Source organism: Telopea speciosissima, chromosome 9, assembly GCF_018873765.1.
Source record: "Telopea speciosissima isolate NSW1024214 ecotype Mountain lineage chromosome 9, Tspe_v1, whole genome shotgun sequence".
Taxonomy (NCBI): Eukaryota; Viridiplantae; Streptophyta; class Magnoliopsida; order Proteales; family Proteaceae; genus Telopea; species Telopea speciosissima.
The window spans coordinates 54332997-54352783 of NC_057924.1; the positions used below are offsets into that span (position 1 = coordinate 54332997).

Genomic DNA, 19787 nt, shown 5'->3' on the forward strand with positions numbered 1-19787 from the left:
CCCCCCCCCCCCCCCCCCCCCCCCCCCCCCCCCCCCCCCCCCCCCCCCCCCCCCTCCCCCCCCCCCCCCCCCCCCCCCCCCCCCCCCCCTCCCTTTACCACCTTGAGATCCACATGGATGTTAGAGAGCAATTAGTTATGGCAGCAGCAAACTTCAAGCAAAAAAAAAATTTTATTGAACTGTGGGGGAGCCTCCCACAATATGTGCTATTTATAATCAAGGCTAAATTCACATATGAATAGGCCTCATCCCTTAACATGCCAATGGATGGAACTACTAGCTCATCTAAGCTATATAATTGATAAATCCATAGTTGTCAAACGTTGCCTAGGCAACAAAGCATCCCTCGAGGTCATGACCAATTGCCTTATGTCTGAAGGCGTACAGACCCAAAATTGATGACTTTGCCCTTGACAGGTTATAAATTTTAATTATTTCTCATTTTTACACTTACAACTTGTCAACTTTGGGTAAACACTGCTCGAGTGGGCCTTAGCTTGAACTAGCAAAATCATAACGACTCAAAAAGGATTTGTTTTTGCTTATAGAAGTAAATTGATGCAGCTACTGAGATCCTCACTCTAATTAAGGAACTAGGATCATCGTAGATGCTGAGAATGGGCCCAATTTAGATGATTTGAGTGAGATTGGGAAGGAAATAGGAGATAAGAAGAAGACCGAAGAGAAGGGGGTGGGGTTAGCCAACCACATGCACACAGTTCAAAACAATCTCTCTATTCAATTAAATCAATCGGCCAGGTGGTTATTGATCATATTTAAAGACTTGAAAAAAGAAAGAAAGTTGATATAGGACTCCTTCCCTAAAGACAAATCAAACTAGACTCAACTTCCCAACCAACACTTAAACTTGGACCCTTGATATGGGTCCCACAACTAATAAATCTCTTCAATCAAAGGATAAATTCCTGTACCCTTTATGGATCCTATAGTTGATCTTTATAATGTAGCCCATTACACTTAAAAACACGAAAACAAAAGCCTACAACCACCTGCCTCCTAAACAGGGACCAATCTTCATGTATGACTGTATTATAAATTCATTAATTGGATAATTACATCCTTTCAGTTTTTTATTTTTCTTCTTACATCCATACAAAACGTGCTCCATCAATGATTAATGTAGATCGATTGCTGTATATAGGGGTGATGTAGTTATAACCCTTCGTCCATGATGGGCAACCAACCGTTAAATATTGCCAATTTCCTGATCAAAAAAGATGTTCCTTACAGTGTTTGGTTTGTCTTAACGTTTGATGATAAGTATTTGGAGGATATTATTATATTGGAGGCATCCCCTCTTTCTTCATCAATGCTTAGGACTTGCAACTTATTCTTTTGGAATTGAATTGCTTACTTCTGTTTCAATGTCCAGTACATCCTAGGTTAAGAATTAGCCTCAGTTAAGTTTTATTACATTCATAGTTGTCATGGCGTCTGGCCTGGAGAAAGCGGCATATCGACCTTCGACATGGCTCATGTATAAATATCGCCCGATATGGCGTACATGGCGTCGCCATGGGCGCCATATCACGATATATGGGCATATCGGTCGATATAAGTGTAAAAACTCAGGTTTAAAATTTTTTTTTAAAAAGCTTAAATGCTTTTTCCTTCATTTGTATTGGTCACATTAACATTAAAAATTAAAACCATTAAAGATTAAACGGTACACTTTAGTAGTATTCCCTAAATCCCTAATTGGATTATTGGAATTGAAATTTGGGGATTTTAGAAATCGCAAAGTTTGTCTAGACAGAAGAGAGACTTCGTGAGATGTCGGAGGGAAGGAGTCAAGAAGACGAAAGAAGTGAGAAGAAGAAGAAGAAGAAGCGAAAGCTGCAAGTCCGCAACTCTCGGCAAGTTTGAACCCCTCCGGCAACCTCCAGGTAAGTAATTTTTATTTTTTATTTATTTGGTTCTTCTTCTTCTTCTCCAATCTCCTCCCAGTCCTCCGGTGAGTGCGACTCGATCCTTCTTCTTCTTCTTCTTCTTCTTGATTCTTCTCACTTCTTCGTCTTCTTCACTTCGGCAACTTTCTCCGTCAGTTCTTCTTCTTCTTCTTAACTTCTTCTTCTTACCTTGCGATTGCAAGTTTGCACACGATGATGAGACCTCTCAGTTTTTTTGTTTTTTTCCTTTTTCTTCTTCTTGCCTTGTAGTTGCGAGGCTTGCTTACTCGAGACCTCTCAGTTTTTTTTACTTTTTCTTCTTCTTGCCTTGCGATTGCGAGGCTTGCACACAATCATAGACCTCTCGGTTTTTGTTTCTTCTTCTTGCCTTGCGATTGCGAGGCTTGCACATAGAAAGAGAAGGTGTTTTTTTTATCTTCTTCTTGCCCTGCACACAGCCACACATACACAATTACACACACGAGAGACAGGGAGAGAGTCGAGAGACGAGAATGGGGGTGGAGGGATTTATTACAGCCGAGTAGTTCTCTCAGTTTTTTTCCCCTTCTTCTTGCCTTGCGATTTGCGAGCTTGCCGATCCACAGAGATGGTGTTTTTTATATTTTTCTTCTTCTTACCTGGCACACGAGCACACGAGCACACAGCACACATACACGATTATTTGATAGGCTAATCTATGTTTTCATACTTTCATGTACACTAATGGATATTACACTTTCATGAATTAAACCATAGTATATTAGTAGTACACTTTCATGCTGATTTTTGATGTTATAGGATATATACTATAGCATACTAAATGACATTAAAAATAGAGAAAATAAAAAATAAAACATGGTCGACATGCTCGCCATGGCAACGCCATGGCGGGCGACATGTCGATATATCGACGTGACACCCCTCCACCGACTTGGATGCCGTCGCCGTGACACTTTGCGTTACTTTGTGGCCCCCCCCCGTACCCCCCCCCCCCCCCCCCCATAGGCACCTTGATCCCCCCCCCCCCCCCCCCTTTTATTATGTAATGGTTTTTGGTTTACATTTTATTGCTTCAATTACTAGTGTTCTTGTTGGTTCAAAAAATTTACCACCTGACATATTTTTGAAGGATGAGTTGCTTGGGTTGGCTGAGGATCCCGATGCAGATCCAGATCTACAAGAATAAATCTTTGGATATGGATGTGTTCTATCGTCTTTGGTGAAACAGCAAGGTGAAATATTGATAGCAAACTCCTTTTGTTATCATGAAATGATTGCATGCTGTATGTTTTTTTGGGTAAATCATGCTGTATTATGTGTTAATAATTTGGAACTCTTTTAATTCTTTGGCTGCTGAGGTGCTTTTTGGTGGTGTTAAAGTGGAAAGTATTACTCTTCCCCACCCACCCCCCTCGTTATAATGCCTCAATAGAAACAACAACATTATTTATGTAGACCAATCACAAGTGATAACCAATCCACAAGAGGATCACAAACTTAAGGTCCAACAATAATAAATACTTTGATCGGTTCTCACATTTGCAGGAAATTTCAGAACAATAAAATAAAAACAAGACATCGAAGAAGAGAAGAAGATTGGGTAGTCTCTCTGAGACTCAGGTCTCTTAACCACAGCCTCTCACTGTATCTTGGTCTCTCACCATACTATCTCACAGAGCAAAGCACAAAGCTATGTTTTTTTTTCTTACTTAATCTCATTAATTCAAATTCGTGTACAAGGCTGTAGCTCCTTAAAACTTATATAGAAGATTCAAAAACAGACTCAAACACTAAATAAGAAAGGCCTAACCCAATTCTTAACTAATAAGGTAACATAAACTGAAGTAAATCCCGTTTTCATACTTTCTACCCATATTTTAGGCTCATTAAAGTGGCCCATTACCAAGAAAACCCATGGGATCAAAGGCTCAGCACCTACATAACTCAACAAAAGGGTTATTTCCAATAAAATAAGCCCTCTAGGTGACTTATGTGCATTGATTATAGCATGTTATGCAAGAGATATCACCTCATCAACTGGACAATGGGATGTTAGCCTAAAGAAATTGGGGCTTGGGATTGGGTAGTTTTATAATTTTTACTCCAAACTGTAGTATAATGGATGAGGAAAAAATAAATTACAAGCCTCCTCAAGGGGGACCTTGCAAACAAAACTGGATAGGGAAAATAATAATCTAAACAACATATTGAAATGCTTTGACAAGAAAAAGGAAATGCCCTCTTTCAACAGAAACCCTCAATATTCCCTTAGCGAACTTGTCAATTTATTAAACAAAGAACTCCTTGATCTTGTCCTCTGGTTGAATGAGATGTTCTACTGCAGTCATTTGTCAAGAATAATTGCTGCTTTTGTATTATATGGGAAATGAGCCTTAGTTTTTAATGGTTTGGGTTGTAATGGGGTTAATTATGAAGCCCAAAAATTTAGTCCCAGGGGATTACCCGGATTTTAAGTCCTTTCCTGGTGGCATTAAGAGTTTGAAAGTATAGTTTGGTCCTAGCTTCATTAGGATTTCTGAAATTGTAGTTAGTCTTTAATTCCTAGTCAGCATAGGAGTCCAATTATGTTATTTTCAGTCTTTTATTTGGTCAAATAACTGGTGGTGTGAGTTTATTGGGGCTGGGGAAGTTCATATGAGGGTATATATCCTGCCTTCATGCTATAAAAGATTGAATGGAAATTTTGAATTTTGGTTAACTAGTTTGGTGACTTTTGAGTTACAACTGTGGCTGAAAGTTCTTAAAACCTTACTCAGCCCTGTCCTATTTATCACCACCTTTCCTCGTGATTCAGCCTTAGAAAATCCATCTTGGCTGTGCTGCATAATGTTTATAGTGTCATAGAGGGATCTAGCCTGCCAAATAAGATGTGAATATCCTCTGGGGGATCCAATTACCATATGAAATTTAACTAATGGTTGCAACTGAATCACCTTCAATCTTTAAAATGACAACACTCAATAGAAGAAGGAAGCTTCAACCTGGATGATGGATTCATAGCCTTTAGTTGAATCAGCCACACTAATAGGTACTCAGAATAATAATGCTCTGATGCTCTAGTGTTTCTGTATATGCCTCCCTACAATGTGTACTTCCATGAGCATGGTTTAAAGTATTGGTCCGTATCATATCATACTGGCCGATATGCATCAGTATCGGTCGGTACTGATACAATATATTCCGAACATATCTTTTTTTTTTAGAAAATAATTTGTCTTGCTTGGTATCATATTCTATTACTGATACGATACGATAGACAGGTACATACCGATACTAACGGTTTGTATGTTAAAGGTTATGTGAGAGTATTGATACGTACCGGCCGATATGGTTCGATACAGACTGATACAGCTCGATACATACCGATACGATCGATACCAACCAATACATGTCGATACGACCATTAAAGGCCCATGTGACTATCATACTATGATTTTTTGAGATTAGAGCTTGAAGGAGACTTCACAAAAAAAGGTAGGTTTCAGAAAAAATTTGATCTTTGTATTTAAATCATGGTTTTTAATTCTATTTTTGCTATAAATTGATAGATTTAGGTACAATTGATGCATCAAACTTGACCATTTGCAAGGATTTGTACTCAAATCCATGAAAGTCTCTTGTCTCGTTATACGTTCTTAATTTTAGTGTTTATGCATGATACATGTTATATATTGCTTATTTATATTGTTTTTTGCTCCAAAACTGTATTTCCATATGTATCGACTTACGATACGTATCTCCGATATGATACGATATGTCTCTTAAAATCACCCTTCTGATACGATACGCGATACCGATACTTTAAACTGTGTCCATAGGAGCTCTAAAATCTCTTTCCAAGAAGGGTTAATGCCAACCTAATAGTATGATGTTTTAAGCCGTTAATTTTTTTTTTTCATTTACTTGCAAGTTATAACTCTTTACACATTTATGCTACTACTAGTAGAGTCTATTAGATGGAGTTTGTGGAGTGATATGAATGGTGTTCAACTATGAACTCAGCAATTTGCCTTTACTACTCATAGTTCTGAAAACATGATTGGGTATTGAAAGGACTGGCTCCAGTCATCCTGTTGAAATATACTGTAGTCCTTAAAATTGAACCAGACATTGAAAGGACCGGTTCCAGGGCAGCCTCCTTTTGCTCTGGCAAGACAAAGCTGAAAACCTAGGGATGCTTCAAATTTACATGCTCCCTTGGTTTGATCAACTTTATTGGTTTGAAATGTGCATCTCTGCTTTGGATTGGACTAGCAAGCTGCCTCGTTCATGTTCAACAGGCAATGTGATATTGTTCTCTCAAATATGATTTCAAATAACTGTAGCCATCTTTTTATAATCTGCAGTATCTCTTTCTGATTGAATATGGATTCTTATTATCTATATACCCCTTTTCTTTTATCCTAGTAATGAAGTATGGGTATAGTATTGCTTACCTAATTCATATGCAGGGTCTTCCTACCTATACTCCCCGTTTGGTCTCAATCGATTTTCAAGGTACCTATTTACTATCTTAATCGAGTTATTAACTGATCTACTTGCTTTATATTCTGGGCAATAATATGTTATCTATCACTTTCTTACTGAAGCCTATGCTACTTCCTTGATAATAGGATCTTCTGTCGGTCAAAATTTCTGTTAATAGGATATTTGTGCTCATGTTGTTGGCACTTCAATTTCTTGATTATTCCATTATTTTCTACTCTTCAGCGAGCCTTGGGACCATGTTGGTGCTGTCTCCTCCTAGGCTCTGGGGACAGAACACTTTTGTCTTTTTGGCACAAACCATTTTTATTTGATTTACTAGTTCATAGCCTTAAAGAACAGCATACAACAACTGGCTTAACATTTTCTAATGAAGAACTTGAATGAAGCAACTGCAATCAGTATTTACATGGATGAGTTGCCAAGGAGGATCACAAGATCCATCCAACAAGGGTTTAGCACTTGAGGCTCGTCTCCTTCAATAATAAAGCATGAGGTAAATAGAATCTGCAGCGAAACGAATTGCCTCTGATGCTTCAGTCTTGGACACTTTAGGACAAGAAGCAGAGAAACAGTGAGGGTGGACCTTGGTGCAACGGTAAGGTTGCTCCATTGCGACCTAGTGTTTGTGGGTACGAGAAACAGACTCTCTGTTAAGCGCGGGGTAAAGCTCCGTACATTATGACCCTCCCCAGACCCCACAGTGGCGGGAGCCTCTGTGCACTGGATATGCCCTTTTTAAGCAGAGAAACAGTAACCAGAAGCAAAACAAAAGATCGACAATGATCCTTAACAACAATACCAGCAGCAGACCAATCTCCAATATTGGCTCCATTTCACATTAATCTTCGTCACCCTTTCTGGTGGTGACATCCAGAACAGACTCCCTGTAATTGCTGCCTTAGGTGAGATGGGAGGAATTCCCTTTTGTTAGGTCATTTGGTATATATTTTTCTTACAAAAAATGCCCTTATTTAATATGTTTTTACGACAAAAATTACCTTTTCAAACTTGTTTCCCCCAAACCCCAATTCCATTCGCTCCACCATCTCCATCTCTCCTCTCTTGAGCCCACTTTCATCCTCTCTCCCTTCCACCCATCTTCCCCCTCCCAAACCAAAGACATTCAGTTCCATGGGCTCTCTCACTTCTCTCCTGCTCTCACTTGCATTCTCTCTCCTCCCTCCCGATCCCCATCTCTCCCCCATCTCATCCCCTCCCCCCTCTCTCTTCCCCTACCCCTTCTCTCTGTCTCTCTCTCTCTCCAAAACTAAACGATCTGTGGGGGCTAAACTTAGAAAATGTTTAAGGGAATTTAACTGGGTAGATTACTGAAAAATAGCTCAATTGAGAAGAAAATTGGCTGCAACAGTAGGTAATGATTTTCTCAAAAGTTGAAGAAAAGTTCATATCTGTTGTGCAATGTGCAGATCCAATATAAACCCTACTAAAACAATGGACTAAAGTACCCCAAATTGTGATTCTTAGTGATGGTAAAACTGCAGAACAAAAGAAAATTCCCTTGCTTGATTAGAAGAAAGCAACAATTTCTGGCTTCGGTCTTTCTAGATAGATCTTTGGATTAAGTAAGAAGGAAGAAGATACCTCTGATTCAATCGAGGTCTTTAAAGCCTCTTTCTATGACATGTGCTTCTTCGTCCCAAAGCCTATATGACACGAAGAAGGAAACCAAGAGAGAGGAAAAAAGGATCTGAGATCATAGCATCTGGAAGCTCTGTTTGGTACTCCATAGCTCTTTTTCTGATTTGTAAATTGTAATCAGACATGTATCAGATTTGAAGCCTGCTACTTCTGACCATCCATGGCTGTCTCGAGTTGTTCCAATGTGTAATTAGCCTCCAGATTTAGTTACAGTAAGAGCTTCTATATCAGGGCTGAAGAATGTATTCCACAAAACATGGGCTCTACTTCCCCAGCCACCCTCCATATTTCAAAGGATGTATTCATTCTTTTTTCATTTCTCTTGTGTACAATTCTAAATTTACCCTTCGTTTATGTCATTATGAGAAAAGGATTTACTTGCAGAATTGGGAGGTTCATGGCTTCTAATGGCTCGTTTTTCCGCATGACCGAATGCTTTGATCATATTGATTGACGGATAGCTGGAATGTTACAAGAACATGGCATGTTGGCCAATCCAGATTATTCCCTAGACACATGGTCACATCACCTTTCCATTCCATGTGACACAACTTAGTGTACCTGTCTATAGATACATCCTGGACGTGCTCATCTAGGAAACCTTTTTCCCTTTTTTTTGTTTTCCATTTGTGTCCAATTTGTTGGATATTTTTTTAGATTCTTTTCTTTTTTGGGGGGGGGGGGGGTAATGCTTGAGATAGGCAAACAATTTTTACATGGCCTATCCAAGAAGTCCTATCTATCGAATGTGGAAATGACCAAATTACAAGTCCACATGGCCAAAGTTGGGCCATACAGTAGGAACCTGTTGAAGCTAGATCCCTTTTGCAAGAGAAAACAATGTTACTGGGAAGGTGCAAGAGCTTAAATTGGTAGGTATGCCAATGGTGGGAGGGGATATTTGCAGATGAAATATAGAATATATGGATGAGATTGAGGATGGCCTTTTGTAACCACCCCTTGCCCCCCCCCCCCCCAAAAAAAGTCCAGATCAGGTTCTCGTACGCTGCAAGACGCACAGATGGAATCCAAGAGAGTGAGTGGATTCCATCTGTGCGCCTTGCAGTGTATGAAAATGGTTCTCGTACGAGAACCTGATCCCAACTGCTCTCCCCCCCCCCCCAAAAAAAAAATAAAATAATAAATAAATAAATAAAGAATTGCATAGTCTGAGCTATTTCATACTTTGCAGTGAGTTCTCTGGATTTCTGTTATAATATTGATGGATATTGCAGTTTCATTCTCTTGACATAGTGAAGTCTTTTGCTTTGCAGGATCTCTCGGTTCCCTGAGTTCATGTGGTTCATTGTATAATGAGGTCCCATCTGATCCATCACCGGTTGTCACATGGTGAGACTTTTTCTACTGGATATTTTCTTCTGTGCTGATGCAGTCTACACTCTACACCATAGTCCATGTGAAACATAATGGGATTTTACTCCTTGCGACATTTTTGCGGTCCCTTTTCTTTTGTGATTTTTTCTTAAATCCTGATGGATGAAATGCTTGACAATATGACATATATATGAATTGGATCCTTTAATTATTGTTCTCTCTTTATATAAGTATGTACTTTATGTACTTTTGTTTTGGTGTAAGAAATTGATATGAGTTTCAGGTTGTCCTCACAATTGCAATTTACTGACATCTCTGAACAGTTAATCTTTTGTCAGGAGAATGTTCGGAAGCAATTATAGTTCATACAAGGTAAGTATAGACACAGTAATAATAAATTATTGATAATGTATAATCAATAAGTAATACTTGGTATATTATATATTACTTGTTTGATCAAAAGTATACAGTATCTTTAGAGAAGGGGTGAGATTATGAGGAGAAGGATGAGGAAAGAGGAGAACCCGCCTAGAGTTATTTGTTATCTGTGAGCCCATACTCCATAGTGATCCAAGTTTAAGGGTTTTAAAATCCAGGATTGCATCAATTGTTATCATAGCACCCAGTTTAGGGTATTGGACCCCTAGATCGCATCAGTTTGGGGTTGCACTTTTTGAAGATTGGTACTTGCATGGAGTGATGTTGTTTCTGAGCTTAAGTGGATGCTGCACATTGTTTATTGAATGTTGGTTCTTTCCTTAAAAAGCCACCGTTTTGTTATTGTTATTACAAAAGCAACAACAACTCAGCCTCATCCCAACTAAATGGGGTCGGCTACATTGATCCTTGCCCTCCAATCAGCTCTATTCGAGTTCGTACTTGATACAAGGCCTAAGCTATGTATGTCTTTCCTCACCATTTCTCCTGAGGTCATTTTAGGTTTGCACCTGGCTTTGTAGTTCCTTCAATCTGAATCAAATCACTCCTCCATTGAACATTGCCATGCCACTTCAAACGACTTTCTCGTGGCTTATTCTGTATCGGGGCTACTCCCAAATCAGCTCTAATATGATCATTCCTTACTTTATCCTTCCTAGTTTTGCCACTCATCCATCTCAACATCCTCATCTCTGCTACACTAAGTTTATCTATATGATGCTTCTTAACTGCCCAACATTCTGCACCATACATTATAGCCGGTCGTATGACTGTCCTATAAAATTTTCCTTTATAAGTTTTAAAGGAATATACCAATCACACAGCACTCCACACTGTTTTGTTATTGTTATTATTGGAGATTATTTGCTTAGATTTGTTTGAATTTGGCTTATCTGGGATTTTATTTACTGATCTTTCATGATGCTGATTATTGCTGCCATATGATGATGGGTTATCCTTTGAGCTTCTCCCCTGCATTATTTATCCACGTGTAGTGCTACATGCGAGGGGGGGATTGGTTATTGTCATTTGATATTTGAAGACTATTATTATCAACTCTAGTCATCAGTTGAAGATTATTATTATTTGCTTGTTTATGTCATCGTCTCGTGTTCTCAGCAATGATATTTTCTTACGAAAAAGGTTACGGTTTTTGGCAACAAGATTCTTATATGTGTTTCCCACAATCTTACACTGTTATCAATGGTTTCCAATGACCTTGTACTGTGTTATGTGGTTCTCAACAACCTTATGATGTGTTCAGTGATTTCCAACAACCTCATGTTGTGTTATGTGGTTCTCAACAACCTTACGTAGTAACCTATATTGCATTTTTATCATTGGACCGTAGTAACCTATACTGCATTTTTTATTAGTGGTCTGTAGTAACCTATACTACACTTTTACCAGTGGTTTGCAGCGTCCTATGCTGCACTTTTATCTTTCTTCTTTGTGAAGATTACTACTTGCCTTCCTTGAGGAGAGCTTATGATGTTGCTGTTGCTGCTATAATATTTTGGATTGCGGTTGGTATTCTCTACCATAGTTGTCATGGCGTCTAGGCGACCCAAGGCATTGGAGAAGGTCCATAATCAAGGCGGCCCCAACAAGGCGATCAGAGGCGAGGAACTAAAACTGCGTCCTCAAGGAACCAGCCAAATTTCGAGTTGGAGTCGATCTCGACAAGTTGGGGGTAGTTTTTTTTTTTTTTTCAACTCGATGGCTGGTTTCGCTGGGTTTTAGACCCATTTTGGGACTGAAACTTAGTACTCGGCCTTTTTGGGCCATTTAAACACAATAACACTATCAAATTTTGAAAAATCAAAATCCAAATAGGAGTTTCACTTAGTGGGAAACCAAGACAGACACTTATCTATGGTATTATGTTTTTGTATTTGTATTTCATTTACCTAAGATATTGTTCATAAATAAGCAAATACCCCCTATTTAAATCCAATAAAAATAGTTAAAAAATCAAATTCCAAAAGGAATAAAAGTCAACCCCCTAGTTCAATAACAAAAACTGGATTTTCGGCGGTAGATGCAATTATCAACTTTCTAATGCTGGGGTTTTTCTCAAATCTAAAAATTTCATAAATCTTAATATGGTTAAACATTGCTAAAAACCAAAAGTGCGGTAAAATATTCATTTGTTTTGATGTCCAAAAAAATATTTTCATTCAGAGCAATTTTGGTAGCATTCGCGCATACCAATTAAGTTTGTCTGATACATAACTCCTTCAATATAAATCAGATTTAAGCAATCTTAGACTTGTTGGAAAGCTTTCAAAACAAAGGTTTGCATAAATAAGTGTCTGTATACCAAGGTTTGCATAGATAGGTGTCTATATACCAAGATTTCCCACGATCTCGCCTCTCGGTCGAGATCTGACACTCATATAAAGGAGTTTGGGTCGAGATCTCGTCTCAAGTCTTGAAAAACCGAGCAGCTTGTCGAGATCTCGCGAGTTTTAGTTTTGTGGTCCAAGGTTCATGGACGCCTAGGCAATGCCTTGACAACTATGTTCTTTGCCGCTTATTTTTTTGTTCATTGTTGTCTGGACTTTTTGGACACAAATTTTTCTCTATTATTTCTGCTGATAATTGGTGTGCTTGTGTTGGTATTGCTACCAGAATGTTGTTCTCTTTGTGCTTGCTGCTGACTAGCGTCTATGACCTCTATACATAGTTGTCAAGGCGTCGCCTAGGCATCCAAGTGAATTTCTAGGTGCGTGGGCGGCGGTTGCCTTATTGTAAGGCGCCTTGCACTGGTTTAATTGGTATCGAACCAGGTTCTAGCACTTATATATGCCAAATATCATTGAGGTAAATGTTTTTATATTTGTTATTTCATTTACTTAAAATATTATTCATGAATAAACAAATATGCCACTATTTGAATCTAATAAAAATAGTTAAAAAATTAAATTCCAGAAGGATAAAAAGTCAACCCCCCAGTTCAAGAACAAAAACTTGATTTTTAGCGGTAGGTGAAATTTTCAATTTTCTAATGCTAGGTTTTTTCTCAAATCTAAAAATTCCATAAATCTTAATATGGTAAAACATTGCTAAAAATCAAAAGTGCGGTAAAATATTCATTTATTTTGATATTTAAAAAAACATTTTCATTCAGAGGGATTTTGACAGCATTCACGCACACTAAATAAAGTTTGACCGGAATAACTCGTTCAATATAGATCAGATTTAAGCAAACTTGGATTTGTTGGAAAGAGGTTTTGTGCTCTACCTAATACAGAAAGTCTCATGTAAAAATAAAATCATTTGATCAATCAAATTTCTTAGAGAACAAAAAAATTTCTCTAAATCGATAGTAGGTTAATTACTTATTGATAAGATCATATTTTCTGAGAACAGTATAAACCAATGTGAGATTAGATATGCCTGAAAATGACCAATTCCAAGAACATATAAACCAAATGTATGTTTTGATTGTTTCAAACGTCCAATTGCTTGCTTCTTCAGTTCTATTGTTTTCTATTTCTATGTTGATTTTTTATGACTTGATGTGACTTAATGTTGATTTTTGATGACTTGATGTGGCTTAATGTTGATTTTTGGTGATATAAGGTACATATTGTAGCATACTAAATAATGTTAGAAATGAGGGGAAATAAAAAAATAACACTGCGCGGGTGCCTTGTCGCCTAAGCGCTTAGACACCCCTCCACCGCCTTGGGTCGCCTTGCCGACATGACAACTATGCCGCTATATATGCTCAAGACTGGTACTACTGTTAATTTATATTCTTGTTGTTCCAAGTTGGAGCCTTTGATATATACTCCAGCTTGAGGGGGAGTGTTGAATATTTTACCATTGGGGGGAGAGTTAGTGTTTAGTCGAGAGAAGGAGAAGTCTAAGTTGATCATTGTTATTTACTTTAGTTAATCTTTGGTTGTAATTGAACTCTTAGTAGGTTTCCTACTAAGAGTTGGTTGCTTAATCAATATAAAAGAGCGGCTATCCAGAATAGAGTTATTCCATTCCATTCCTATTTGGTTGCTTAATCAATATAAAGGAGCGGCTATCCAGAATAGAGTTATTCCATTCCATTCCTATTATGTTCACCTTCTCTCCTCTTCTCCATCTCCATCGTCACGCTCTCTCTCGGTTTTCTTCTTCACAGGTTCTGATTGTTGAGTTCGGACTTTGTCACAACAACTGTGGTTGAAATTAAATGCAGGCTTTTAGGTTGAGATTTGTGTCATCAGATACAGCTTAATATTATGGTGTTAAAATAGTTGTTTATAGGATAAGTAGATTTTGAGTAATTCTCAGTTAATTCTGGAAGAGTTGGGGGTTTAAAGATATGTATAAGAGCTTGGATTGTTTTCAGGCAATGCCTGGCAGGAACAGAGGATTGTCCAATCCAATGAGCAAAATGTTGATGCCAAATAATGCAGACTAATCCCAAACCAAAATTTCTAGCGAGAGACTAGTGCTAGAAGGATCACAAAAACAGAGGAAGCAACCCTGAAATAGGAGAAAATTTGTATCCGCAGGCTTGTTTCAGCCTCTTTTATCTTCTGCATCATATTTCTTACTGGATTGGCTGATCCATTGTCTAAACAAATGCATTGGGCTTGGATGGATTTGGGGTTTATTGGTGTTTTGTTATAGGGGTTCTTATTGAGCTGACACAGTTACTTTGTGCAACCTGGTAGCCTCTAGAAGTGCCTTAGGTGTCAAGTAGTAGGTCTTGTATCCCTAACTAGTACCTCTTATCACCTGACTTTGCAAGCAAGGACATATTGCTCAAGCGTTCTTAGTTGCTCAAAAGCAGGTTACTTTCTTTCTGCTTTGTGTGACTGCTTTATAGATTCGTAATCCCTCTTTAAAGGTGGATTTCTAGATTATCTACTTTTCTTATTCTTACCTTCTCTTTTCTGCTCCCCGCCCCCGGCGGTTGCAGCAGCCTATTTCAACCATACAACTACCATTTTCACCATTTCAATCAAATCAACTCCCTCCTCACAATGGTTCAAAATTTCGTGATATATCGCTGAAATTTCGTTATCTTTTGGTAATTTCGACACTACCGAGACAAGATGGGCTTCCGAAATGAAAATTGTCCAAATTTTGGAATATTTCGGTAAATTTCGGTATATTTCAGAATATTTCATCGAAATTTCGGTATATTTCATTAAACAGTGTGTATTTAACTATTTATACATCAGGGTCCGACCGTATACTGTCAATCAAGGGTGCAAACCCAAAACACCACTTTGAGCATTTTTTTGCAATATGAAGGTTTAAATGTGTTTATTTAGCTTAAATAAGGGTGTACATGAAATATCAGGCGTTAATATGGCCAAAAACCAACCAAGATGGAGGGCCGAAATATGGCAGAAAAAATACCATATTTCGGCGAAATTTCAGAAATCTCGACCAGCCCGAATGCCCCGAAATGGCGAGATGAGACGAGATTTTAAACCTTGCTCACATCCATAACTTGGTTATTTCAACTCTTGCCATCACCTTTCAAACTCCATCTTTATCCTAGCTGTGAGTTGGTGTTTAACCATATTTTCTTTTTTCAACCCTTTATAAAATAGTAAGATTAAGCCTAATATTCACTGTTTTCTCCTCAGACCCTCAAATTATCGTCAGCAATCCATATTACCCATCATCCCTAATTTTCTTCCTAACCCTGGCTTTCATCAGACTGCTATTGCTTGTTTTAAATTTTCTCTTATGAGTCATAAGTAAACCAAGGTTCGAGAACTCGCGAGATCTCGCCGAGTTTCTCGGTTTTTCAAAATCTCGAGTCGAGATCACATACGCATTATAGAAGTGCATTTTCTCGGCGAGATATCGAGATCTCGGCGAGATATCGAGATCTCGGCGAGATCTCTCCGAGATATCCGAGTTTCTCGGTTTGACATAGGAAAATGCCCATCTAGGTCCTTTACATGAGTGCCAGATCTCGAGATCTTGCTGGAAATTCTTGGTATACAGACACCTATCTATGCCAGGGACCAAGACAGACACTTATTTATGCCTAATATCATTTAAGTAAATGCTTTTGTATTTGTATTTTGTATTTGTAAATGCTTTTGTATTTGTATTTTGTATTTGTAAATGCTTTTGTATTTGTATTTTGTATTTGTATTTCATTTACTTAAGATATTATTCATAAATAAGAAAATACCCCCCCATTTGAATCCAATAAAAATAGTTAAAAAATCAAATTCCAAAAGGAAAAAAGTCAACCCCAGGTTCAAGAACAAAAGCGGATTTTCGGTGGTAGGTGCAATTTTCAACTTCCTAATCTTTGGTTTTTCTCAAATCTAAAAATTCCATAATTCTTATTATGGTAAAACATTGCTAAAAACCAAAAGTGCGGTAAAATATTCATTTGTTTTGATGTCCAAAAATTATTTCCATTCGAGAGCGATTTTGACAAGATTCACGCATCTTGAATTAAGTTTGACGGTACATAACTCTTTCAATATAAATCAGATTTTAGCAATCTTGGACTTGTTGGAAAGCTTTCAAAACAAAGCTTTCCAACAAGTCCAAGATTGCTAAAATCGATTTATATTGAAAGAGTTATGCACCGTCAAACTTAATTCGATGTGCTCGAATCTTGTCAAAATCCGATTGTGTTAGAAAGTTTGAAAATTGCACCTACCGCGAAAATTCAGTTTTGTTCTTGAACGGGGTTGATTTTTTCTTTTGGAATTTGATTTTTAACTATTTTTATTGGATTCAAATAGGGGGTATTTGCTTATTTATGAATAATATCTTAATAAATGCAATATCATTTACTTAAATGATATTAGGCATAAATAAGTGTATTTGTCTCTGTGTATCTCCGGTTTCTAGCACAAGTAAGTGTCTCTCCTGCTTTCCTACTAAGCGAAACTCCTATTTGGACTTAGTTTTTGCAAAATCTGATAGTGCCATTGTGTTTAAATGGCCTAAAATAGGCTGAATACAAAGTTTCAGGCCCAAACTAGGTCTAAAACCCACCGAGATGAGGCTTCGAGTCGAGAAAAAAAAAAATGCAACAACTCGGCAAGATCTCGCCGAGATCTCGACTCGACTCGGTTTTTCAAGGGTCCGAGTTGACACCGAGACCCGAGTTTTCGAACCTTGGTCATAACTGAACATTCCAGTTTGTAAACCCACCGTCCAGTCAATTTCATTTCACCGTTATCATGGAACCTGATTAACTTTTATCTATATCATTACGTATAAACCCTATTCCTAATCTTACTTTCTCTTGCTCCGACATAAAAAATCATGACACAACTGTTATTCTCCGTCAACTGTTAAATGAGTAATCAAGGTGTTTTAGGGTGTTTCCTTCTTGTAAAATTAACTGTTTTACCCTAGTTTACTTCACAGTTGTGTTATCCTGTGGTAGCCTACATCACTAGGGCAACAACTGTCATTCTGTTTGATCTCGTATGGATGTGCATTTAATAATCTTTGTATGCATATGCAGGACTGGCAGTGTTTCCAGGCATGTCTCTGAACCACGCAAGAAGAATCTGTTTTTGCAAAGCTTGTATGAGGAAGAGCAAGAGACACCAAGTACGTTAAGAAATGATATCAAGGAAAAGAATGATGAACGTCAAAGCGAAATGCAGGACAAAGACATTGTTGAGTGTCTAGAGAACAGTGTTCAATTTTGGACGGACTACTCGAAAGTGCATTATCATCCCCGAAGTTTATATGAATTAAATGGACTATGGATGGATGTTCAAGAATTTGACAATTATGGAATTGGCAGAAATGTCTTTTCTGAGGGTTTAAGGGGAGAAGAAATGAATGAGCAGTTGCGGTTCTTTATGGAAGAGTGTGACCACATTCAGGTACTTTATTTGTTACTCTGTCCATGCATCTGCCTAGGATTAAACATGTTGGAAGAGCGCTTCCTAATGTATAGAATGTATGTCAGGATAATGCAGATCGATCAGAGGATCTGTTGGTAGGGGTTTTCTTTTAGATAGAAGAAAAGAGAGTCTACCAATGGAGCCACGAGGATAGGGAAGAAACAGGGAATCACAAGGATAAGGAGAAGGAAGAAGTCGTGGGGAAGAGAGAGAGAGAGAGAGAGAGAGAGAGAGAGAAAGTGCACTTTTGAAGACTCCAAACAACTTAAACTACTGACTAATAATAAGATATAAAATACTTAATTATAAGAACTATTTCTAGCCTAAACTAACTTATTTAACTGCACATAGGACCCACACAATTTTATTGATATACTTAATTTCTTATATAGAATTAAGGCCCCAAATATGGGCTTATAAAAAAAAGGCTCATTATATCAATAAACCCAAAAATAAGAAGCCCAAGGTGATGCAGTAGCATTGACATGGTTGGCCCGGCATGGTCTACTGTGGAAGCTCAAGCTGAGACGGAACCTGCCCAACCCAACTTTTTGGTCCAAAGGGGCTTGGTAGGATATTTGAATTATTTCTATTTTGGGAAAATATGTAATCTTTTATTTATTAATTTTGTTTATTTTGGTAGGAAGTTGGATACTTGGGGATTTGCTTAAGATTAGTTTCCATATTGAGTTGGGTTTCTTTTATTTATATGTAATGTAAACACATGCAATGGAGGTAGAATTGATTTGAAGAGATTGGCAGAGTTACTGTACCGAGTTGTGTGAACCTGCTGTTGGCGAATTATCTCTTTTTCACTTCATCCTTCTTCTTTCTTACTCCAGGTACGATCCCTTTTCCCTCCTTATTACCTTATTCCTATTTCGTGTTTGCTCTTCTTTCCTTTCTTCGTTTTCCTTTACTTTGGTTGAGTTAATCCATTGCTTAATTAATTTCCGTTAGCGTAATTGTTGGGTTAAGACCCCATATCTGTAGAATCAACTTACCAGTCCAAATTGGCTTGAACTCATGGGAGTAAACCTCTCATCACTTGGCGACTGAAACCCCAAGTTCTTGTTTTCTGAGGCTTATTCTATTGAGAATTATATTTCAAAACTCCAGGCTGTTGTCGTTACTACCATAACCGAATTGCAGAATTAATTAATACTTTGGTCATTCGATCAAGGGTTCTCTATTGTCCAGCTTGAAAGGGTTGATAGTTGTGACTCTTTCCCTCAAGTTTCATGCTGATCCATGGTGACATGAGACTTCTCTGACCCAGAATGTCTGGTTTGAACTCGTGTGAGTAAACCTCTCATCCCTTGGCGACTGAAACCCCAAGTTCTTGTTTTCTGAGACATATTCTATTGAGAGTTATATTTCAAAACTCCGGGCTGCTGTCATTACTACCATAACCGAATTGCAGACTTAATTAATATTTTGGTCATTCGATCTAGGATTCTTCTATTGTCCAGCTTGAAAGGGTTGATGGTTGTGACTCTTTCCCTCAAGTTTCATGCTGATCCATGGTGAGATGAGACTTCTCTCACCCAGAATTTGTCTGGTTTCTGTCTCCCTTTCAATTTCTGCCCACAGGTATTGAAGGTTAGGTTGTCTTTTATTTCTTCACTAACTCCCTTTATATCCTAAATGCCCTTCCTCTTTTGTCCTTATTCCTACCCATATCCTTTATTAACCTTTGTTCCAAGATTACACTTCTTTAACTCATAATCCCTCCTCTGTCCTTTCCTTTTTTTTTATCTTCCTAAGTCGGCCTTTAATTTCCTGTTTACTTGTAGTACTGCCACTACTTGCTTATAGTGGGTTTTATTTGTTTGGGTGGGCCCATAAGTGATCCAAACCAGGTTTTTGGAACCCCAGATCATACTACGATGTCTATAGATCCCAATTGTCCTAATTGGACAATCAATACTACATCTTAGAATTCCTTACAGAGCTCAGGCAGTCTCTGTTCTTTGAGACGGAATACTGTTTATTTTTCACTGGAAATTCTCAGGAATTTCTGATCTTTTATTTTTTCGGAAATCCTTATGTGATTTTATTGGTAAAAGAAACT

At 38.0% G+C, this 19787-nt stretch overlaps 2 protein-coding genes across 3 annotated transcripts in view; both read left to right on the plus strand.

Moving 5' to 3' along the window:
• The window catches only part of LOC122639105 (basic proline-rich protein-like), a gene marked incomplete at its 5' end in the record, with an annotated part of 5322 nt that extends 5216 nt beyond the window's left edge, over nucleotides 1-106 (plus strand). The window contains one exon of the mRNA XM_043831939.1: nucleotides 1-106. This exon is cut by the window's left edge and continues 130 nt beyond it. Within this exon, the coding sequence (XP_043687874.1) occupies nucleotides 1-106 (106 nt within the window).
• LOC122640818 (protein misato homolog 1) overlaps nucleotides 1-19787 on the plus strand; it is a 41345-nt gene that overhangs the window by 15629 nt on the left and 5929 nt on the right. For both annotated transcript variants that reach the window (XM_043834061.1, XM_043834060.1), the window contains exons 2-5: nucleotides 3040-3140; nucleotides 6380-6428; nucleotides 9353-9428; nucleotides 17323-17692. In XM_043834061.1, coding sequence (XP_043689996.1) covers nucleotides 3111-3140; nucleotides 6380-6428; nucleotides 9353-9428; nucleotides 17323-17692 — 525 coding nt within the window. In that variant the 5' untranslated portion in view covers nucleotides 3040-3110. The remainder of the gene's footprint in view (nucleotides 1-3039; nucleotides 3141-6379; nucleotides 6429-9352; nucleotides 9429-17322; nucleotides 17693-19787) is intronic.